Here is a 24,932-nt window from a genome sequence, read left to right as displayed (position 1 = left end):
TTGCTGGCCAAAACTTCTTTTGCAAGCAATCTTTCCTGAAAACCCTCATTTTTTTTTCAAATACCTCTAAAACCGGTTAAACTCACAAGTGGAAGCAGTTTTTCAGTGAATGTAGATTTCTCATTTGTACTGATCAACAGTTCAAAAACCAATGTTATTAAAATTGGGGGTTTTGAAAAAGATTCGAAAATTGATTTCAAAATATATTTTTTAAAATACCGCAGCAAGAAAAATTAAACACAATTCCAACTGGTGCATTTTCTCTCACAGGAAAAATGATCAGCTTTCAAATAAAAAATGACAACAAAATACTGTGCTTTGATCTGGAGATAAAGCAATTTGAAAATTTTGTTGGAAATTTCATGTAAAAAATGGTGCCCAGCTTGCTATCTTTTGCGGATAGTATCTTGAGCCGAAAATTGTTTTGGGAAAAACAAAATATGCCTTTAACTTACTTTTTTCCAATTTTAACACATTAAATTCAGAAAAAAAAAAAAGCTTAAGAGACTGAAGGTAACCCCCCTGCCTGGATTTAAGTGCAATGCGCTTTATTAATTTTCTCTAAAGCATATTTACTTTGAAACAACCTAGAATGCCACAAGACATTTTGGTTAACTTTGGTTTAGATGCTAAACTAAAAGTGAAAACATGCATATTAAATCAAAACTTGAATTAAAATAAGAGCGTAGCTTTAAATTTACACTAATATAACAAACACAGGTTTCATTTCAAGGTAACATTTTATTCACACTAGCTTGTTATTTCATCCAATAGCTTTTTAATTGAGACTCAAAAACTTCATAATTTTTTATCTCGTTTTAATTTTGTGAAGGCATTAATAAGCAATGAACAGCCTTATATGACAAATAAAGGAGTTAAAATTAACAGAAAACGCATGTTTTATTAATTGTTATTTATTACATTTTAACAAAAAACCAATAAAGTATTTTTTGATGCTCATGCTGTAATATTTGAATTTCCCTCCATTTTCAATTAAAGTATTTTACTTGCTGTTGTGTTGAAACACTAATGTAGAATATTTGCATTTAAACCAATGTTATTTAAATGAAAGGAATCAACATATTTACTTATAATTGTATGAAAAGAATCATCATACTTATGTTTTTCAAGTTCAGCATTTTTAATTTGAAACATTTAATGTACTTTGTCCGGGCCAAAAAAAAGGGTTAAAAATCAAACCTCATCTTAAATTTTTAGACACTGACTATGTTTTGATACAAGTCAAAGGAACGGTAGCATATAAATCACACGATAATCATCATAGAGACAAAAAACTAGCAAAGTAAAAAATAATAACAATAGAATGATTTACATACATTTGTTTATGAACAAGAAAAAAAAGAGAATAATACAGTGAAGCACTATTTATACATTCTTCTTTTATACAATTTTATCAATTACACGTTTTTTAAATTGCTCCCTGCAGAGTCTAATACCTATTAACTTGTACCTTTTATACATTTTTTCATTCATAGGCTTTTTTCATAGTCCCCTCAAAAACGTATAGATTGTGCTTCCTGTACATTCAGTTTAACTTACAACACAAAATTTCAAAAATGGAGTTAAAAAACAGTATGTCTCACCTTTTTGAAAAGCAGTTTCAAGCCTTTCAGAATCTGACTGACTGAAACCAAACCAGATTTCCTTTGATTCAATAATGTCACTAAATAGCCAATGAGGTTTCACAGGTTTATAGGTAGCAGATATTTGGTCACTAAATGTAAATGAAGCAGCTTTATCACTCATATTTGATGTCCCTTGTGAATACACACTTTCAGAAGAATAACTTCTTGATGTGTTAATATTTGCTTGAGGTGCTCCATAATAATTGCATGGTGGTATATTAAAACTTTGCTGTTCACCTAGAGAAAAAAATTTCATTCACAAAAAAGAATTAAATACCAAATTACAAACAGAATAGATCAGCTAATTTGTAGCAAAATCTGATAAAAGAAAAATTAAAACAAATAAAATGTTAAAGCATCCAAATTTGCAAGTCACACAAATTTTGAACATTTCCTACACTTAAATCTTGTGTTGAGATAAAATGAAGCAAGTCAATGAAAAAATGAGGGAGGCTTGACAAATACACTGATGCTTTCAGACTTATACTTTATACCCAGGGGTCTGGCCAGAGGATATTTGGGTCCGTTAACGGACCCTTCACAAAAATGCGATCAACCAAAACGGACCTTTCACAAAATCTCGATCAACCAAAACGGACCCTTCACAAAATTCTGATAAACAAGAACGGATCTTTCACAAATTGTTTACTGAAAGAGCAAATCTGAAAGCAAAATAAGGCATATTTCTCATGTATAAAGTGTATAAAACGGATAATTTTTGGAACCTTTTTTAAAGTCAAATTAGACGGATCAGCTTATACAACATCTGCTAATTTTGCAAAGAAAAAAAAATCGGCACTCTTGTGATGCGCCTGCAAGCGATAAATAATTGCTACTGCCAAATAAATATAATGCTTGTTGTTTATTTCTTAGAAAGAAATTAACAGTTGAAAATAATTTTGGTTTTAAATAATTTTGTTTGTTTGTTTTATCACAGCTAATTAGCAGCGGTGTTGTTGTAAACTTTTCTGAAAAGGCGTTGGTAAACCTTTTCTAAGACGCCTAGGAGACTCCATGGCGACTTTAAATCAATTTTTCTCATAATTTTCAGAGTATTGCATCATATTACTTTAACTATGTAAGGTACTAGGGGTCCTTTTTCACCACAAAAAAAAATGATGCAAATGTCTGACCCCACGGTTGTGTTGTTTCCTTGTTAGTTGAAGAAAAATGATCATTTAACATAAGAAGGGGGCGGGGGCGTGGATTTTTTTTGTTCAACAAACTTTCTTTAACTTCTTAGCATGGGCATCGCCATGCGGGGTACTGCTAGTTGTTAATAATAGATTGAGAAAAAAATAACACATAAGTTAGTAGTTTTTAAAATAAAAATTAATGAAATTCTTAAAACAGGTTTAAAAAACAAAACTAATTCAAGACAGAGTTTGGAAAAGGGGGGGGGGGGGTAGATTTGCACAAGTTAACAGATTTACTTTTTTAAAACAAAATTAAAGCGTTTAAGGCAGTTGTTACAAACGTAAGTCTGAATATTTATATAAAAGAAAAGAGAGTGAAAACACAAAGAAAAAACTTTGTTAGAGAACTGAAATTTTTGGGAGAAACTAATGTTTTAAAAGCATATTTTAAGAAATTAAACTAACTTTCAATCATGAGATAGTCAACAAACTCATAACACAAGGAAAGAGTTGTGAAAAACATTGGTAACGCATGCATCAGTTCAGTAACAAATGGTTTCTACTTATGTACTAACGACATGACCAATTTGCCGAATTTTGATCGTTGAACATCGCAAATTAAAGATTTGAAAACTAAAAAGGCATTATTATTTTCATTGCAGAAAAATTATTTTCAATTATGCAAAAATAGTTTGAGAAAGTAATTTATTTTCTGTTTCAATTTGCGCTACCAACATGATACTTCATTTGGTAGAAACAGAAAAGTAAGGATTGAAAAAAATCTACCTATAATTCTGTACAACGGAAGTGAAAACTTTCGATTCGAACTTATACATCATATAAAAGGTTTCATCTTGCACAATCCATTGCTGGCAAATACTTTTTTTTTTTACTAGAAATAATCATCCCGGAAGTTTGCGCTCCAGACATAGTATGAAAATTTGGGACAAGCATAAATTGGCTTTCATGTCGACACAAATTCATTTTTTCGAAAACACAAAAGTCAATTCTCAGAGACAAACATAAAACATGTTACAGTGAAACCTGTGTAAGTTGACCACTCACGATGCACTACTTTAGTGGTCAACTTTCAGAGGCTGATTTATATGATAAGGGCTAATTCTGTGCCTGAAAAAAAATGGTCAACTTTGACAGGTGGTCAACTTCACAGGTTTTACAGTACAGTCGACTCCCACTACAACACGATCCGACTTACGGCTTGGTTATTGGCTACTAAATATTGATTTTGTGAATGTTATTACATCACTTTAGCATCACTGACAGCAGCGAAAGTTCTCATACCCAACTACTCTACGTATCGCGTTGTTAGTGCATCAAATAACCACTCAGCATCTTTCTTTTTTTTTTTCATTCTAATTATCAAAGTTGATGAAATAGAATGACGCCATCGTGCACTGTTTCATCCAAAGTTTGAAGATAGGAAGAAAAAGAAAGCTCCTGCCAAAAAAAAGGGTTAAGAGTCTTGATATGCTTGAACAACTACAAAACGTTAATGGTAGCACAAAAATAAATATGAATGAATCTTTCATAAGTACAATTAAAAGTCAAAACAACAGAACTTAGAACTTAGACTTCAGAACTTAGTTTCAATATTGAATTGCAGAGTAGTTAGTGTCTAAGCAAAGTAAATATGTATTATGAAAATGGAAGCTGCTTTTGTACTGTGGAACAAAGAGTTCAGGATGAGAGGCTGTTGTCATAAAATGGAAAGGTTATAAAAGACAAGACGAAGCAACGATATTTAAAAATGTATTAAAAAAGAAAGGAGCATAAATCATCATCATCTTTATTTTTCAACTCATGAATATTATTACTGTATCTATTGTACAGTGATATACTGCAGCATTTTATTATTACTACATACTGTGCATGTCGTGTTGTTTTACTTTATGTCTATCTCTCCCATTGATTGATTATTCATTTTGTGCAACTTTAAGTATTTTATGTTGCAAAAAAAGGCTTTTTTTTGTTTTTTAAAAACAGTAAAAGTTCAGTTCTTTATGTAAGAAACTAATGTATAGTTGAGGAACACTTTAAAGCAGTTTAAGGGGTGTTTAACAGTGCCTAAAAGAATTTGGTGTATTTCTAAAAAATTGTATACGTAACATTTCTCTACAACACGAAATTTCAACTTACGTGAGGAGTCTTGGAACGCATCCCTTGCGTAAGTCGGGACTCGACTGTACTTCATTTTGTATTTGTTTCTGCTGCAATGTTTTATAATGCACAGGGTTTTTTTTAAACTTGCGATTTGAACGTGGGACAGTTACTGACATGATTTTGGAGCAACTAGGCTTTGGAGCAAGAGTTTCAATTTTGTCATGGATAGCATGTGCAACAAAGTTTACTATATGATTTTTTTTTTTTTTTTTTTTTGCTTTTTAATTGGAAGTACTTGAAAGATTCATCTGGGACTTAAATTAGCACTTTTCCTGATATTCATCCTTAACTACAAAACATTGCAAGCTACGATTCCAATTATAAACTAACCCTAACCATGTTTTAAGACATTTAGTTTTAGTGTTTTTGATTTTTTGTCACCATACCCTCAGAAATGATCAAAATCAAGGGTTAGCCCACTACTAGAAATTTAAGCTGAATCTATGCATCTATGAATAAACAGCTGCTTAAACACAATTTTAGGCATTGAGCAACCAGTATTTATCAAACACTTTTAACATGATCATTACAAAAACTAACACAGCCCAGACATGCTCGTTAGAATTAGTTTATAATAGACTTTTTACTTGCTCACAGTTTTCAAAAAAATACTAAATGTTTCTTACCAGTTTGATTGGATACTGGTGGTGCATAAACAGGCTGTGAAGAATCTGCAGCTAAAAAAGTTGTAGATGGTACTGAAGGCACTTCAGAATAGCTACTAATATAAGGCCCTGTATAACCTGCATGTATATTATAGGTTGAGAGCGGCTGATTTATAGAACTAAGTGGTGCTTCAGAAAATCCTGCTGAGCTTTTCCTTTCATTAGGTTGAAACATAGAATTATCACTGGAGATAACAGGCTGTTCAGAATAGATTGGTGAACAGTATGTTGACACATGTGGTGAAGAATATGGGTTGCTATTCTGAATAGGCAACTGTGCTTGGGAAATAGTCTGTAGATGGGATGAACTTGTCTGAGGTATAGAGGAATAACTCGTAGGGTTAGCATATGTTGCAGACCAAGACCCAAAGTCCTGAGATAACTGAGCAGGTTGTCCAGATGTTCCAGATACTGGTGCTTTACGTATGAGCAATGGTTGCTCCAGTTGACAAACAGATGAATCACCACCTGCTTTCTGAGAATTTTCTTCTTTATCTTGATTCATATCTGATTTAGGTCTGGTACGCTGTTCATCTATAAAATATATGGCAAAAACAATGATCAGCTTTTTAAAGTGGCAAAATTTCTTAAAACAGTAATTAAAGATCTTGATACAAAAAGAGGATAGACAGCTCTGTTTTCAAAACTTTCAGGAATGGCAAAAAAAAATATATATATATACATTTTTTAAGATTTTGCATTTATTATTCAATATTATGAATGAATTCGTATACCTCAAGCCTGAAAAATTAAACTTTAGTTTGTAGCCTAACGTATAATATATGAGTTTTCATAAAATGTCAATGAGCTGAATCCAAGCTTTCAATCTGTTTACTTCTATTACATTAGGTTTTACTGATTTTGTGGCACTTAGGCAGAGTTTGAAAACAGTTTTTTTTTCTGGATTAGACAATAGCGATGTGAACCTTCGGTGGGCAGAGTTTAAGGAAAATCTAGCGAAAATGGTTGGGGATCATGTTACCTTTAGGAGAAAGGGTGTCAACACAAAAATTTGGCCGATGTGGTACTCCAGGGAAACTAAAGAAGCTCTAAATTACAAGCAAGCTGCTTTTCACAGGTTTTTCAGAAACTGGTCTGTATCAAATAGGCTCTACTATTATAAAGCAAGGCATAAATTTAAGTATTTGGTACGGATTCAGAAAAGAGACTCAGCAAAGACTGGCAGATAACATACACAGGAATCCTAAGAGGTTTTTTGCGTACGCTAATTCGGGGAAAGTTCGAAACAGTCATATTGGGCCACTGGTTGATGAGCACAGAATTTTAATTCAGGACGATAGTGATATTGCTAATGTTCTAAATAACTTTTTTCAAGTGTTTTTAACGACAACTGTATCTCAACAGTTGACACCAGCAAGACACAAGCTATAGTACAGCTTGAGGACTTTGTATTTTCCAGGGATGACTTTTCACTTTATTGGAAAAAAATAAAGAGACTAAGGCTCCGAGACCAGATAATATTTATCCAAAAAGTTTAGTTGAATGTGCAGAGGAATTAGCATATGTGATTGTAAATATTTTCAATGCTTCTTTTAACTCAGGGGACAGTGCCAGAGGATAGGAAGCTGGTATTACACCGCTCTTTCTAGAAAGGGTCTAAAGGGAGTGCGGGAAATTATAGACCTGTGAGTCTAACTTCAGTGGTTTGCAAAATTTTTGAAACATTGATAAAAATTAAGACAGTAAATTTTTTTAGAGACTAATAATCTATTGACTAGTTTTCAGTACAGTTTCAAGAAAGGTAAATCTTGTGCAACTAATTTACTACATTTCTATGACAAAGTTACCATGGCTTTAGACAATAAAAAGCCTGTAGATGTTGTTTACATTGATTTAAAAAAGCTTTCGATAAGGTACTGCATGTTGCTCTACTTAGAAAATTAGCTGATATAGGAATAGGAATGAAAATTTTCATTTGAGTAAAAAACTGGCTGACCGGAAGGAAACAAAGGGTAATTGTAAGGGGAAATTATTCTAAATGGAGTGAGGTTTTAAGCAGGGTTCCTCAGAGACAGTTAGGGCCTGTTTTGCTCATTGTTTTTATGAACGATATTCATAAAAAAAATTCCGGGAACATGAATTGTTTTGCTTATGATGTCAAAGTTATGGGGAATAGAAAAATAAGAACAAGCAAATCAGCTGCAAGAGGATCTAGATCATATTACGGAGTGGGCTGATAAATGGCGTTGTTAATGTTGTGAAATGTCAAGTGCTACATTTAGGGCATGGAAATAAGTGTACAACAGGGTTTGAAAATATCATGATATTTTCAAAAATATCGAAAATATCCGATATTTTGATATATATCGGATATTTTGATATATATCCGATATTTTCAATCAGTGCAAACTTAAGTCATTAAATAGTAACTGCTTTTTCAAACCACTGTTTATTTTCTTATGCTATTATTATAATGCATCAATTCTAAAATTAATGTTTCTTTCATTATTTACACATTCATAAATATACATTTAAAAAAAAATTGCATTTAGGTATAAATGATATTTACAGTTATTTGCAAAATTTGATAATGTAATCTATTGGAAATAAAATATGGCATAACTGATACATTTCTATTAGTTTTAATAGAATTATTTAAGCATTAGATGCTTTACTCATTTTTCTCTGGTTAAATACTTTTACGAATTTTATGTATTTCAGGAATAAAAATATGCATTAAATATCAGTACACATCCATAAGACATTTTATTTTCTTCTGACCAATTACAATAGTTACATTACCTAAAATTTTATGAATAAAAAATAAAGGAAGAATATAGTATTATTTACATTTATTAATGATACATTATGTTATATAAATATACTATATTGCTCTTGATTAATTTAAATAATAAAAGAATATTAATACCATTAATACATTTAATATTTATTTCGCAAATGTCATACTTCGAAAAAATAAATATCAAAAATATCAAAATATCATGATATTATCAAAATAAATATTGGATATATATCGACTGATATATATCGGCGAACCCTGGTGTACAAGTTATTATTAGCAAGGTTCTGTCATTAATCAGGCAGAAAAAGTTACTGATCTGGGCGTCTTAATAGGTCAGGATTTATAGTTTAGTCAACAGTGCAGCATAGCTAGTAACAAAGCCAATAGGATGCTTGGGTTTATCAGTAGATCTATTTCAAACAAATCTAAAGAAGTTCTTCTGCCCTTATATAGAAGTTTGGTAAGACCTCATTTGGAGTATGCTGTTCGGTTTTGGTCTCCTTATCTTAAGAAAGATATTAATGTATTGGAAAGGGTTCAAAGGCGGACTACAAGGCTAATAAATGGACTTTCTCATTTAGACTACGATTCCAGACTTAGAATGCTAAAAATGTAGTCTTGAGCAAAGAAGAGACTGAGGGGACATAATTCAGTTGTTTAAATTTATTAAAATGAAAGATGTTACTGGGCTAAAGTTTAGCACTGAAAACAGGACAATGGGTCATTGTTTTAAGCTATTTAAATCTCAGGCTAACATGGATTTTAGGAAAAATTATTTTAGCAGGATAGTGGAACCTTGGAACAGCTTACCGGAAGAGGTGGTAATGAGCAAGGGAGAAGATAGTTTTAAGAGGGACATTGATCTTCACTGGGGATTGTAAATTGACTAGGACCAGCCTAGCTGGCTCCAGAGCCTGTTGCTGGTCGCCACATTTGTATTCGTATTTGTTTCATTTCAAAATTAAAATTCAAGAATGTCATCACAAACATGTTTAGAAACCTTTTTTAACGGGAAAATAAATTTTAATGCACACAACTTTCTGAACTTACAAGGAGACGGCACGACCATGGGGTCGGATATTTACGTCTTTTTTTTTTTTTTTTTGTGGTGAAAGTGGACTCCTAGTTCCTTACGTGGTTGAAGTATTACGACGCAATACTCAGAAAATTATGAGAAAAATTGATTTAAAGTCACCATGGAGTCTCCTAAGCGCCTTATGAGTTTAAAATGTCAGTCTCTTGACGAGCCGCCGCTAGCCTAGTTCGTTAAGGCATGATCTTGTGCTCCAGAGATAGCACGATCGAATCTCACTTTGGACTTTTTTCTTTTCTAGTGTTTTTTTTTTTGCTATCACAACAATTAGTGGTAACGCTTTTCACCCCTATATTAATTACTTTCCGATATTTATTTTTGCCAAGGATCGCAAACTTTTTCATTCACTGAAAAACATAATCGCTCCTTATTCTGTACGGTTTGATTTGACCAGTAAAGGTTTTTGACCTGTGGTCCCCTACAGTCATAAGGCATAGCTGCTCATAGGACATTCGGATCATTTTTTTTTTTTGTTATCCCAGCAATAACTGAAACAGTTTCTCTTCCCTACATAATTTCCAAGAATTTATTTACATAATTTTTTTTTAAATTATTTTCTTTTTCTTCCAGCAAAACAATTTAAAACAATTCATATTTTTCATTCTACCACTACTTTGTGACAGCTAATTGTAATGGTAGCAAAAAAAAAAGAAAAAGGTCCAGAGTGGGATTCGATCGCGCTATCTCTTGAGCATAAGATCGCACCTTAACCAACTAGGCTAGCGGCGGCTCGTTAAGAGACTGACACTTTAAATTCATAAGAGACTCCATGGCGACTTTAAATCGATTTTTTTCAATATTTTCTGAGTATTGCGTCGTATTACTTTAACCACGTAAGGTACTAGGGTCCTCTTTCAACACAAAAAAAATGGACGGAAATCTCCGACCCCACGATCGAGCCGTCTCCTTGTTAGTTATATAATTACTCTTTGGACATAGAGAAATTAATTACGCTGTGAGGAAAATAAAATTGATTTGAAGGAGAGTAAAATTAATTCGATGCAAATGAAAAAGCTGGTTTTTGATAATTTGTTTTGTAAACACAATTAATAAATATTTATTTCTATAACTACATCATAATAAAATAACATTTGAAGAATATTCTGTGAAATCGTTATTATTTTTATGAAGAAATGAGTCACTGACAGTGATAGGCGGCTCCTTTGGGGTGGGGCAAGGGGAGCAACAGCCCAGTCACTTTCAAAAGTCAAGCGGCCTTGCCTTCTCACTTTTCAGATAGTTAAAAATTAATTTTAGATTGAAAAAAGATCTTTGATTGGATTGATTCATTTCAGGAATATAAAAACAAAAATTTCCAAATGAATCAACTTTTCTCATCTTATTTTATGACAATGGAACCTTTAAATGGAAGCACAACGTCCCCTGCGGTGATCACCCGTCAATTTTTGACAGCATATTCCACATTTTTAGAAAATCAGTCATGCTAAAAGCCAGTGATGTAGCCAAATTTTACACAAAAAGAAAGAAAATAAACAGCATCAAGGGTCATGCCCCGATACCCACACTTCTTTTGACCCTCTACTTTTTTTGTGCACTAGCTGCCTATGCTGACAGTGACTTTGCAGATGTCTCAAAACATAATACACTGCTGTTCCCATAGACTTAGCATTCTACCAACCAAATCTTTTTTATTTCCTCCCTAAATTTGAATTTTTGTTAAAACAGGAGGTCTAGTTTCTGCCCATACGTAAATAGCATACGCTAATCATGACGTCATCGCTCGGATGCTTCGTAACGAACCCTAGCAACTTACGCACTTACCGTACGTACGGTAATTGTCGTAGTCTCTGCCCAAAAATACCGGAAGTCCGTTAATATTCACTGGGATAACGAACGTACGGTAAGCATTAAACCACGCCTTCTTCCCTGTCCCTGTAAGCCAATGGAAAATTAGGATCGCTGGCATGAGAACGCTCAAGAGACGAGGCTAGCCTCAGTTGTTTTGTTTTGATTCTCCTTCGGACGTCTGCTCCCAATCACAGAAACATGGAAAAAATGTTCTTATTGTTACTTACACCACTCGGGTACCCAAATCAGAAAAAAGGGGACACAAAAGAAGAACCTTTTGACCTAAGAACCATAATGATAATAAAAAAGAGCATTTTTGTTGGAGTTTTTACCACTTTTTTGGAGCAATAAGTAACAAGTTCCTAAAAATTAAAATAGGAACTAGCAAAGAAAACAAAGCAATGGAAGGTTCTAATTAAATTCATTTCTAATATTTCTTCATTGATCTGTCAACATGATAATGAAATTACAAAATATTCCTAATGTAGCGAAATATCATTCTTTGAAACATTATTTTGAATAGTTATGTACATTATTAAAATAGCTTTAACACTAATATTTTTTAAGAATTTGGCTCAAAATACTTTTGTGCCAGATCTCAAATGAAAAACAGGCACTTCTGGCCCCATGGACATATCCACCGGGGGGGGGGGTGAGCAAGGGGGCATTTGTCAATGAGTTTGAAAGTGTATACATCTTCTTCAGAGTCTATGTAAAAAAACATTATTGGTGTTGAGTGAATACTGCTATCATTTTAAAATTACATTGCTTCTAAAATCTTGGGGGGAGGGCTAACAGACCAGTCCCCAAATTGTCCAAATTATGGCCCTGCCCAGGAGGATCCTGAACTTAAATCTTTGGGAGGGAAAAAAAGTCTTAAATATTTGCCAAATGGAACGTTACAAATATTGTCACTGAATGAGGATAATTTTGCCTAATAGAACTCCAAATGTTGCTGAATCGGCAGAAAAATTTGTCGAATAAGGAAAATTTTGGGAGGTCACAACGACTTCGCATTGGGGCTCTCTTGGGCCTGCCCTCCCCTTCTATGTTGAGATGGTGACACTCTTGTCTGGCCCTGATCAAGGATTAGGCCAACCAGGCTCTGATCTATAAATTTTGAACTGAACTGAAATTTGAATTAACTGAATGCCAGGGGCCCCTTTAGTATAGTGAGCCGCCACGCGCTGCGGGTAAGTAGATCTGGAGCTGGGGTTAACTGAGCTCAAGCCCAATTAGTTTAGAAACTCTTCTCTCTTTAAATATCCAATGAATGAGATTTAATTTGTATTTATTAGGCTTTACATATGCAATTATGAAAAGAAAAATAATTGCTAAAATGTTTTTTCCTGAATTTGTTTCTATTAGTAGTTTGAAAATTAAAACATCATTCAGAACAATTTGCATACCAGATTATCTGATAGTCGATAATATTAATTTCTGTGACTGCCTGTCACTAACCGCATCTCCTCTGGACTGGAAATGTCTGCCAAGTCAATACTAGTACTGTTGAATACATCACACTCTAGGATTCCCCGCACCTAACATTTTTTCTAAACTGTTGGATGGAGACCTGAAGACAGCTGTTTTTTGATCCAGGCCAGAATACGAGCAATCTCTGGTCCAGCACTCCCAGAGGTATTAATTCTTTGAAGGACTTGGACTGCGACATATTTAACCTGCCCCAATCACCATTAACAAACGCGGAAGATCTTTGACTGGCTGGCATCAGACTTGGGACCCTTCGGGTAAGCAGGGGTCCTCCCCCAAGAGCAAAAGCACCCCCCCCCCCCAAATACCTCTCAATTCCCCCCCTCCCTTAGAAATTCTATTGGCGCAGTCTGCGCCATGACCCCTTCCAGGTGGGCACCCTGAGTTAAGAGTCTGACACCTTACCGGTACGGCCAACACAGCCCACTGTTGGATACGGGTTGTTAATCTTCATATTTTATTGCACCCTGTCTCACCCCTCTAAACCTTGAGGGGTCGGATATCCAGTACTGATTATGCCTTGAGGATATCCAAGGATGTCATGATACCCTAAAAAGCATAAAATCTTTGAGGCGGATGGCAAACGGGTTGCCGTGCAAAGCGAACAGGGGGGTGGGGCCCCCTAGTCTAAACTATTTATCTTCTCGGGATTGGCCATGTCTACCTGTACCATTGGATACAGGGCAACTAGGGGAAGCCACAGGGTCGGATTTAGGGGAGGGCAAGCGGGGCTACTGCCCCTGGGCCTCCACAACAAAGGGGCCCCTATAATAAAATTTTCACGAAATATCCTAACTTTCACGAGCCCAAAATATCGGATATATACATGTATATCAAAATATTCGGATATATATCAAAGTATCGGATATTTTCGAAAATATGATGATCTTTTCAAACCCCGATTAGGGGCCTCCACTCCTTCATTGCCCGGAGCCTCCACACTTCCAAATCCGGTCCTGGGAAGCCATTTCCACTCTTTAACACCCCTCTAAACCTTTAGGGGCCTCCATTCCAGAGAATATCCAGGGATGTCTCGACACCCCTAAAATCATTAATAGTCACCTGCTGCAAGTGGCTTTGAGTCTCTACAGGTGGCAACCGGGGGTTTGCAAACAAACGAGCAGGGGGCAGAGCCTCTAAAATTCCATTACAACTATATTGCAGTTTGTACAGAATATGTTTTAATATTCCTTTTTATAATAAAATGACAGCTTAAGTAAAGAAATTTGTTTGAAATCAGTTGAGGGAATACAAATAAAGTGCATATTGAAGAAACAATGATGAACATCGATGTAAATGTGCATTTATTGGTTCAGCAACTATGTAAAATTTTGTGATGTGTATTATGGGAATGATGATATGTAGTGAAGAACATGAATTCCAGATCCATCAATTGGGTGGTAAGGGGACCCTCTGGATTTTAGAAACAATCAAATTTGGCATTATTGTGTAAGCATTTTATTGTTTTCTCCCTATATAATCCATTGAGCACAAATCTTTAGGGCCCCCCCCCCCCCCCTCCCATGGAAAATTGTAAAATGAGACCCTACAGTAGCTTGAGGGAGTCCTACGGAAGTATACATGTGTACCTGAGCTTACAGCTATTATGTGCAAAGTCTATGATGGCTACTGAGTACTGAATTTGCTGCTTTGAGTGTTCAACAAGAAGAAGCAGAAATATTGGAATGCATCAAAAGACAAGTATTTCAGGAGTCTTATACAATGTGTTGAATAGTTTAGATGCAAAGTTCGTCAAACTTTTTTTTCTGACCAAAATATTCAGATTAACCTCACAGCAATGAAACATTGCTTTCTGTCAGCAATATTACCAGCTCATTTGCTCCTTATGGGATTACTAACTAATTTACCTCATCATTTGGCGAACACAACATCATTTTTAATTCCTAGCATTCATTTATATTTATTCATGGGAGTGAAGTACAGTAGAGCGCCGATTATCCGAACTCCAATTAACCGAACTTCCAATTATCCGAACCGTGTTTTTCGCCTTTTAAAATTTTTTTCCGAACTTTATGCGAACGGCATATTTTTCATCCAAAACCTAATTTTTTTTTTCTGTCCCTTCCAACAAGCTTTCAATTACGTACGTACTCTTTTTTTCACCCTGTTATCTATCTTTTTTCTTTTCTTTCTTGGCATACAAATTTTAATCCGGAAACTGCAAGGTATTTTTGGGGAGTTTTGTTAGTGGGAAGAGAGAACACAAAAGGTTTGAAGAAAGGGGTTGAGAAACCAAGGTCAAAGCACAAAATTTCTGTTTGCATTCTTCTCCCCCCACCCTCGCTGTGGACACGTGGGGAAAAACTGGTTTGTGTGACGTATCTACGTTGACAAAGTGAGTTGCTCAGAATCATGTGCTCTGCTTTTTTTAGAGTTTGTTATCGTCGATATCGGTTGCTAGCCACTGTTAATTCTTGTTGTTAATAGAGTTGTTAGTGGTTGTTACTAAAGGTTTCTTGATAGCGGTTGTTGATTGCACCAGCGATCTAGCTCATTTCTTTTTCTGCAACGAAGGTGAAAAGATGTCTGGAAAGTGAAAAAGAGTTGTTCTTTCGCTAGGAGACAAAAGAAAGATATTGAAGAGGCTGAAAAATAATGAAGCCGCTTCAAAATTAGCAGCGGAGTTTGGTGTAGGAAAGTCTACAATATCAGATATAAAAAAGAATGAAGAATCAATTATGAAGTATTTAACGGGACTTGAAAGTGAGCAAGGAAGCTTAGATAGAAAATCGATGAAAAAATCCTTTGATGATAAAGTAGATAAAGCTTTGCACATGTGGTTTTTGCAGAAACGCTCATCTGGTCATCCCATTTCTGGACCCTTATTATGTGAGAAGGCACTATTTTTCAACGAAAAGTTGAATGGAGAAAATACTAATACATTTCAAGCAAGCTCTGGGTGGCTTAGAAATTTTAAGCTACGGCATGGTATACGCGAAATCGGATTGCATGGTGAAAAATTATCTGCATCTACAGAGTCTGCTACGAAATTCGTAAAAGAATTTATTGAATTTGTAAAATCAGAAAAATACAAAGAAGAATTTATTTACAATGCAGATGAGACCGGCCTGTTTTGGAGATCTTTACCCCGAAAAACATTAGCATCTGGGTTCGAAAAAAGTGCTTCTGGAACTAAATTAAACAAAGAAAGAATCACAGTTCTTAATTGCGCAAATGCAACCGGTAACCATCGAATACCATTGTTCGTGATAGGACATTCAAAGAAGCCTCGATGTTTTAATAATTGGAAAAATCTGCCAGTAATTTACACTTCTCAAAGGAAGGCTTGGATGACATCAGAAGGTTTCATTGATTGGTATGATCACACATTCATTCCTAAAGTTAAGACACATCAAGAAGATATGAAGAAAGAGGGCAGAGTACTCCTACTTCTTGATAATGCACCTTCACATCCGTGTGCAGATACCCTTGAACGGGAAAATGGGAAGTTCCGAGTAAAGTTTTTGCCACCTAATGTTACATCACTGATGCAACCCATGGATCAGAGTGTAATAGAGACATTTAAGCGCTTTTATAGAAAGCAAATGTTGAGAAGATGCTTCTATCAGAAGACACTGAAGAGCCTGATTCCCAGAATGCCAAAAACATTAATTTAAAAGATTGTTGCATTATGGCTGCCGATTCCTGGAAGCTTGTAAAATCATCAACGTTAAAAAATGCCTGGAATAAAATTTTAAACAGGGAAAAAATTGATACTGGAGCAGAAGCATCTGATAAGGAAAATGAGGAGTGTAAAACTATAAAAGAGATGGGAAGAATCCTAAATTATGAGGAAAAAGAAATTAATGAGTGGCTAAATTGTGACATGCAAGACCCTGGATATCAGATTTTAAATGAAAATGAGATTGTGGTTGAGATTGAAGGCGAAAATGAAGAAAATAAAAATGAAATTGAAAATGAATGCTCTGAAAATGACCCAGGTCCATCACATAGCGAAGCCTTTGAATGCTTGGAAAAAGCTATGAAATGGCTCGAAAGGCAGAAAGATGCTGATCCTATTCAAGCAATGCATTTAAGAAGCATTAGAGATATGGCAGCATTGAAAAGAATGTCTTCTTTGAAGCAAGAAAAAATCAAAAGCTTTTTTACTTAAATTATAATCTTTTTTAAAAAAAGACAAAAAAAAGTTTAAAAAATGAAAAAAAGACAAAAAAAAGTTTAAAAAATGAAAAAAAGACAAAAAAAAGTTTAAAAAATGAAAAAAAGACAAAAAAAAGTTTAAAAAATGAAAAAAAGACAAAAAAAAAACATTTTTAAACACGCCAGCACTAACAGTGTTGCCAGTCCTAAGCCTGGATAAAGTGTGAAGGTTTTTGTATAGATAGGGATATCCTTTAAATTGTCTGTCCAATTATCCGAACTTTTGCTTATCCGAACTAGGGTCGGTCCCGACGTGTTCGGATAATCGGCGCTCTACTGTAAAAGGTCTTGCAGCTTGGCCCTAGAAACATTGTTGTTTATTTTATTAGCACAAATTAATATTATTCGACACGCAAATGGATCATATTAAATCAATAAGTAAATAAATAAATAAAATTCTCAACCTGACCGTCTCAGATTTTCATGAAAGTTTTAGAAGCCCTACTCTCTGACATCTTAAACGTAACAGTAAAACCCCTCCTAACAGCCACCCCTCTGATGTGGACAACATTTTATTCTCCGATTTCAAGGAAAATAACATTATTAAATCTCTATCCTGCGGACACCCCTCTTTTGCCGACAAAAAAATTGTCCGTTAGTGTCTGTATTAGAGGGGTTACTGTATATAATTTTTAAAAAACTTTCATACTTGATTAGTAATTAATTTCTGAAAGTTGTTAAAAAGCACAGCACTTCTTTTTAACTTGCTGGCAGTGCTTACAATTTTATAATTCAAGCTTTATGAGAGCTAGAGCTGTATTACAGCTCACTTTGAAGAGAAATACACACTTCAGTTGAATGTGTAATTTAAATACTTTTCGGAAAAAAATTCTCTTTCGCAAAATTTTCAAATTAAAAAAAAAGAGAATAGTGACATTTTATTAAAAAAAAGCATGATTTTTTGCTGTATTTTAGTGAATAGGGCCAAACATTTTCAGAGTGGGACTACAACAAAATTTTAAAAAGTACACTATTTTAAAATTATTGGAATAAAAAAATGTTTAACTTACAAATCAGAGATGAAAGATCATGAAATTATCTTTAAAATGCGCTATTGTACAGCTCTGTAGCTCAAAAAAAAAACTTAAGTTATAACTTGTGATGTGCAGGAACGTTAAAGGTTCAGATCTGCGGATAGGGATCACTAGTGTCTAGATCCATGAGAACTTCTTGTGGGTCAGTACACGCAAGAAACTGAAAGCATGTAAATTTTAAATTGTGGAGCAGCAAAGAAATTGTTATTACTCGAAAGCATAAAGGTGTAACATTGTATATATATACTCAAAATTTTCTTTTATGTAAACAAGATTATAACTCCTACTTGGAAATTCCTAACAAATATAAAACGCAGAAATTTTCATTCTTTCAACTAGTGCCAATATTTAAATGCACATATATAAGATCTCACTGTTAAAACTGCGAAAAACACTAAGTTGGTTTTTAATTAATATCTTCATTAATTTATAGATGTCCACCAAAGGAAGGTCAGTCTACGGTATAGAAAATTTTAGGAGGGTTGTTTTCAGAGGTTTTTTTCTCTGTTGTATTTGGGGAAGAGGTGGACACCCTTGGCTAATTAGTGTTACAAAGACGAGACCAAGCTAAGAACACTTTCGATCAAGTCAACTTTTGAGCGTAAAAAAGAATGAACAAAATCGTTTCATCTGTTTGGGAGCTACGATTCCACAAACACACACAAATATACATGTCACTTATCTCTTTCCTAATAGAGTCGGGGTTTAAAAATTAACTTTTTTAATTTCTGAAATGATCCCTTATTATTTAAATAAATGAAAACTCATAACTTACATAGAATTTAAGAGTGTTTCATACCTATCTATATTTAGAATTCAAATATGTGTTGAAATTTAAGAATATAAAAGATTTGTTTAAGATCCGTAAAAAACATAAGGATACAAATCTTTATCTTCCCTCGGATATCCGGCATATCACTAGTCAGGATTTTTTAAAGTCAATTTTTTGCAAAAATTATCCTACAATATTTTCTGCAACTGTTCTGAGCCCACTCTGAACATTTGGGATGCATTCATTATAATACATTACAAAAAAAAAAAAAAAAAAAACCTGAATTTTTGAGACACAATGTGAAAATTCAAAATTGTGAAAAAATATTTTTACCTGAAATATTTGTGTTGTTACATATCAAAGTAAGGCACATGCAGTTTTCTTTAAAATGAGCTATTATGCAACTCTGAAGCTCCCATAAAACTTGAGTTAGGTATAACATTTCAAAACACTGCCGGGAAAATAGTGTTTAACAAACTCAGACATTAATTACTGATCAATTGTGTAAGATAGTTTTTTAAAAAAATTTATATACATTTGAGCTGTCAGAGAGTAGTAGGATTTCTAAAAGTTTCTTGAAAATCTGAAACGATCAGCTTGAGAATTTTGTTTATTTTATTGCTTGGTTATGACCCACTTACCTGTCGGAAAATAATTAATCTGTACAAACAAAATCAACAGCAAATTTCGTAGGGCCATGGTGCAAGATGTTTTACTTCACTCTTATCAATAAATATAAATGACCGCTAAGAGTTTAAAATGATGTTGTGTTTGTAGTATGACGAAGAATGTAGTACTCGCAAATTAGCTGGTAATCCCCTCTATACAGGAGGGAAAGCAGTGTTTCACTTCTGTGGCGTTGATCACTTAACTTTTGATCTATTTATAAAGTTTGACAAACCTTGCATCAAAAATATCCAACGTGTGTGATGATCCTTCAATGCTTTTCTTTCGATAAGTTCCAATAGTTCATCAAGTTTCACAAAACTCAATGCGCGGCAAATACAGCAGCCATCTTTGTTTTGACTCTTGAACGTACGTACGAAAGGTTTACGCCAGAAAAATCATGGCGTTAATTTACTGTACGTTCGCTTTTCGGCAGCTCCCTTTTGCGTCCGGTAAGAAAGGGCAGAGACTAGCGAGTTTTGTTGCGTACGTAAAAGTGACGTCACGGGTGGGCGTTGCATGCGTTAAATTTTTACGTATTGGGCAGAGACTAGTACCTCCAGGGCTCCCTATAAGCGAGTTCGATTGTAGTTTATCTTTCTCAAAACTGCTTACCTGCTGCAGCTTTACATTTAAATCATTAAAAATTAATAAAATAACAAGAAGCATTCATTTTTCATGTAATCTAAAAACTTTAGTGTTGCATGATAATTTAAAATATATATATATATATGGAAGATGTTTCTGTAATTGAAGAGAAGATCCTAAAAATGTTACATCTACTCAATTTTATCAACCAAAAAAATAGTCTTATGCAGAAAGTCTTATGCAGAAAGCTTTAATGTGAAAAATTTATGATAGGATTATCCAAATAAATAATGTATCAATAAGATTTGATGTAAAAAAATATGTATATATTTCAAAATGTAACAACTTCAGGATTTCCGCTATGGTCGCATTTTTCCCATAATGCGAAAACACTATCTGAATTGCGAAAATAAAGCAATGCATTTTCGCTTTTTTGCTCAAATAATTTTTTTTTTTTTTTTTTTTTTTTTTTTTTTTTTTTAAAGAAGATATGTACAATCCTAGAGAAGAAGCATGCATGGCGATGATCAACTTAATCTTTTTTAAATCTTAGCTAAGATGTTTAAACTATAATTAAGTTCAATAACTATTAGTCTTACCCAGCATTATGTCCCCCCAATAACTGCTTTATTAGGAGGAGGGGACTGCAACGTTCTAAACACCAATCGTGTTTTCTTTTTTTATTTTATGTTAAAAAAAATAGCTGTTGTACTTATTTCTTCAAAGATGTCACAGATGAAATATAAATTTTATTTTCAACTGGAGATGAAACACACTGAGGCATATATAAATATATGAGAATGTGTAACATTTTAGCATTTTGCTGACATTTTCCCCTCAATTTTAGCTTTTATGCTAAAGGACTTTTGAACCCAGCTTAAACCCTGAACAACTTCAAAAATTTTTGTAGTAAAAACTGTTTAAACATAATATCAATGTACATGGGCACCCATTGGGAGCAGAGAGGCTCAAGACATTAGTAGTACAACTGATATTTTTTTAAGATAATGTTTTTATGTTACTGTAAAACATTTAAACAAAGGACAAAAAGTAATAATAATTATTAAACATTTCTTTACTTAAGAAGTTTAATATAATTTTATTCTGTAATGAAATTAAGTACAGAATTGTGACAATGTATATTAGAAAACATATTTGTCTTCCATTGGAAATATGAATCCAGTTATGTTGAAAGTATTATAATTGCCACTAATTAAACATGTCCAATGTTATAAGAAGGACACCTGTGATTTGAAATCCCCACTACAATCAAGATAAAAGTCTCCCAAACTACCCATAATTTAATAATGGGGTTTCTTTGCTTTTTTATCTAGTTTTGAAATTTAACCACTACACACACATACGCATCTCGTATTGTGCATTATTTTTTTTTCTAATATCCCTCTAAGATTCTTTTGGGTAAAAAGAGATAGAGCCAAATGTAAAACTCATTTACTGTAAACGGCACTACTTATACAGCATCTTTATAGTATAAAACATGTTGTACATTTTGAAGAATAGCCATTAGCTTGCTTGCTAGGAATTCCTTATCATAAAGCAGTTGCTCAGAGTGGAAAAGGTAATTGTATCCATTTTCATTTTTTAACTATTCATATGCTTGTACTGTATGACAATTTAATTTTAGTACTTTGAAATTCAAAATAAACAGCAAAAAGGAGAAAGAAGTGTTGCTGAGAATAAAAAAAAAAATTATAAAAAAGTAACAAAATGATTTTTTTTTTGGGGGGGGGGGTAGGAGTTGGAAAAACTTGTCACCTGTACAGCACTGCCAACACATTCCATGACACCTTAAAATAACTTAAAACAAATTACTGCCCCCATAAACGACAATCGGATAACTGGATTTGGAAAATACTTTTCACACTAGCTACACCGTCCCCGCGTATGATAATCGGACCCTTAAAACTATTTCAAGCATACTACGCCTTCCCCTATCAAGAGAACAGGTTACCCTATAAAACAGGTGTGCTTATATCTCCTCGGTGATCAGGAAACATCATGCGGAAACCATATTTGGCATTCTACTTCGATGAAATTATTGCACCTGACTTGGTATTTGATTCTCTTACAAATGGGAACTAGCGGGACCTTTATCAAAGTCTACAAAAAAAATTAATTTCATTTGAGAACTTGAGTCAAGCTATGCAATAAGGTGTGAAAGCCTTGATTTACTTTATTACGTTTACTGGCCTCTACATTTCCTATGGAATCAATGTGTTTGGCTCTTTCACCGAGCCAACAATGCAGAACAGCCAGTATAAATATAAAAAATAGATAAAAACGATAAACCATGAGCCCATCATTGGCACCAGGGGGTGATGGTGGACTCAAGTAAAGTTTTCTGTATACTGAAATTTTCAAAATCTACGAGAATATTAGACATCCCCCCCCCCTCTCCCATAAAAAACTTCGGCTCTCCTCTGATATGCCCCCCTCTTGGCGAGATTTTAATTTTTCGCTCGATACGAAAATCGCCAATAAGGCGATAACTTGGCAACCCTGGTTTTGCAACTTGAACACTGGAAAGTAGTTTCTCGAAGTCTCTTTTTGCACGTGTATGTGTGGTAGGAGGTAGGTGCTCATATGTTTCGCTCTTAGGGAGATTTTAAGTTGAATACTCTAAAATAAAGTTTCAATTCAAACTTTATTTTAGAGTATTCTTTTTCTTGTTGTTTTTTAATGTTAATTTAGTTGAATTTTCTATTTTAATTATGAGTTCGGTTTGTGATGTTGTCCAAATGTATCAATTGAAATTTTTGAATGAATCTTCTTTTTCTTTTTCGTCAGGTCGTCCAACGTTTGGACGTACCGGAGTCCTAAATAGATTTTTTATATTTAAACTAATTGAAAATAAAGAGGTTAGGTAAGTGAACATATTTTGAATTATTGTGTTTTTAGTGTGTTTCTGGTAGTTTGTATTTTGGTCTGGTTGGCATTTTTGTAGCACAAAAATGGTGTTAATTTCACATAAAATCTGTGACTTTATTGTATACTGAACGGAGGAGATCTGTGACTTATATCCGACTGTGATGTATATTAAAAGTCGGAGGGATAACGGACCGAGCGGCAGCGAGGTCCTGGCGAGCCCGAGGTATCATAGTACTTTCGTAATGAGACCGAGGCAGGGCCGGCGAGCCAAGGTCTCATTACGAAAGTACTATGAGACCGAGGGCTCGTATCCCGGAGAAACAACGGAAAAAAATTAATGCATTAATTTCATTAAATAATTAATGACATAATTTGAATTTTTCCTGTTGGCGCTAAAAAAGCATCGCTAAGAACGATGTATGACATATGACGTCATACATAGTTTTCTTGGCGACGCTTTTTTGGCGCCAACAGGAAAAAGTCGCCAAGAGGGGGGTATATCAGATTTGTTCCAAAACTTCTCAAATATGCATACAAAAATCATTGAAAGCACTTGTAAAAGAGATCCTTTACTTTTAAAAATAATTTTTCAGTTTTAGAATGTGTTGTCAGCTCAAAACTTTTCGGAAGCGGCAACTCAAAATCTTTGGCATTTTGGATCACAAACACCCCTGACGGGAATACAACTCTTAATCCCTGATTTCAACCTCAACTTTTCTCATCAAAGATCATTTTTCAACGTCAGCTGGGTTTTGAGAAATTATTAGCGATTGAAAGAAAAAAAAAACTTTTTGGAAAAATGAAAACTGATTAAACAAGAAAATCCTAGACCCGGAGAAGAATCTCTATGCTTTCATCAACATCCACACACACATATATATATAAATATTATACAAACAACTTTCCCCTTCAACGTAATTTTGATTGAAGCTGGACATTTAGTTTACAAGTAATGAAAACACACGATTTAAATTTAATTTAATCAAAGAGAGAGTTAGCAAATTTAAAGAATTTTAAAGGAAAAAGCAAGAGAAATGCAAAGAGAAGAATAACTTGCCTTAAAGTAAATCTAAAATACTGAGTCAAGGTAAATTTATTGGTTGATGCTCCATCAATATTTAATTTAATACATTTCTGAATAATCTAAATGCATCTGCGCTGCTTAAAGTTTACGAAACTGTCATCTAAAAGTTAATAAAATAGTTGTGAGCTTTCCACATCTTTAACCACAAGATTAAAGGGGTAGAGAATCTTCTTGGACAGAAATCTTGATCTTTACTTTGTAAGATTTCAGAGTCCGTAAAGACTGTAGAACAACAATAAAAACAATGAAATGAAAAAGTATTGGGTAAACCCTCCACAGTTCAAATATAATTCGATTATCAACACTGAAGTGAAAATAGCTTTCTAAATTTACAAATCAAATGCATACGATCGTTAGGATGACACATATGTTAAAACTCGCTTATGAACGAAATTGTATCATACCAACTAAATTATTTACAGCAACAGGCATAAGAAAGTTATCCTCACTCATATCAGCACAAAATAAGGCATTAGGGTTTTGAAACAAAAGTGAAGATTCATTTTTCTTCGGATAGATATCTTTATTTGACATTACGAGCAAAATAAAGAATTCGTTCCAAGTAATAAAAATTACATTCCGCCACAGAACTTAGACTTGTGACAACAAATAACGTTGCGCTGAATAACATTGCCAAATTTGAAATTCAAAAAAGCAAAATTAAAGAGTGAAATTCAAAAGTGCCTAAATTCTTAACTTTCACTACTATATGCGCATGCGCTTTGGCATGTGCTTGGCGAGCTAAAAGCAATAAATAGTACTTGAACAACGCTATAGATAGCAATACTGCAGATTGTATAGAAAACGTAGGTTCAGCGGAAGACCAAATTTGTAAAGATTATCGCTCTTTCGTTGGAGTTATGATCAGGGTTGGGGAGTCGACTGATTTTAGGGTAAAGAAGTCGGAGTCGTTGGAAAACATTCTGACTCCG

The 24,932-nt window shown here is 34.0% G+C and overlaps 1 protein-coding gene across 1 annotated transcript in view; it reads right to left on the bottom strand.

Annotated features, from left to right (window-relative positions):
* The window catches only part of LOC129218382 (phospholipase DDHD2-like), a 72,298-nt gene extending 47,697 nt beyond the window's left edge, over positions 1 to 24,601 (bottom strand). Inside the window, exons 1-3 of the mRNA XM_054852627.1 lie at positions 24,405 to 24,601; positions 5,590 to 6,162; positions 1,605 to 1,883 (exon numbers count right to left, since the gene is read on the bottom strand). Coding sequence (XP_054708602.1) covers positions 1,605 to 1,883; positions 5,590 to 6,162; positions 24,405 to 24,534 — 982 coding nt within the window. The 5' untranslated portion in view covers positions 24,535 to 24,601. The remainder of the gene's footprint in view (positions 1 to 1,604; positions 1,884 to 5,589; positions 6,163 to 24,404) is intronic.
* Between the last annotated feature and the right edge of the window lie 331 nt (positions 24,602 to 24,932).

The sequence above is a fragment of the Uloborus diversus genome, chromosome 3 (assembly GCF_026930045.1).
Source record: "Uloborus diversus isolate 005 chromosome 3, Udiv.v.3.1, whole genome shotgun sequence".
Taxonomy (NCBI): domain Eukaryota; kingdom Metazoa; phylum Arthropoda; class Arachnida; order Araneae; family Uloboridae; genus Uloborus; species Uloborus diversus.
The sequence above is the reverse complement of the archived record's forward strand: the minus strand, read 5'-3'. Positions and strand labels throughout refer to the sequence as shown.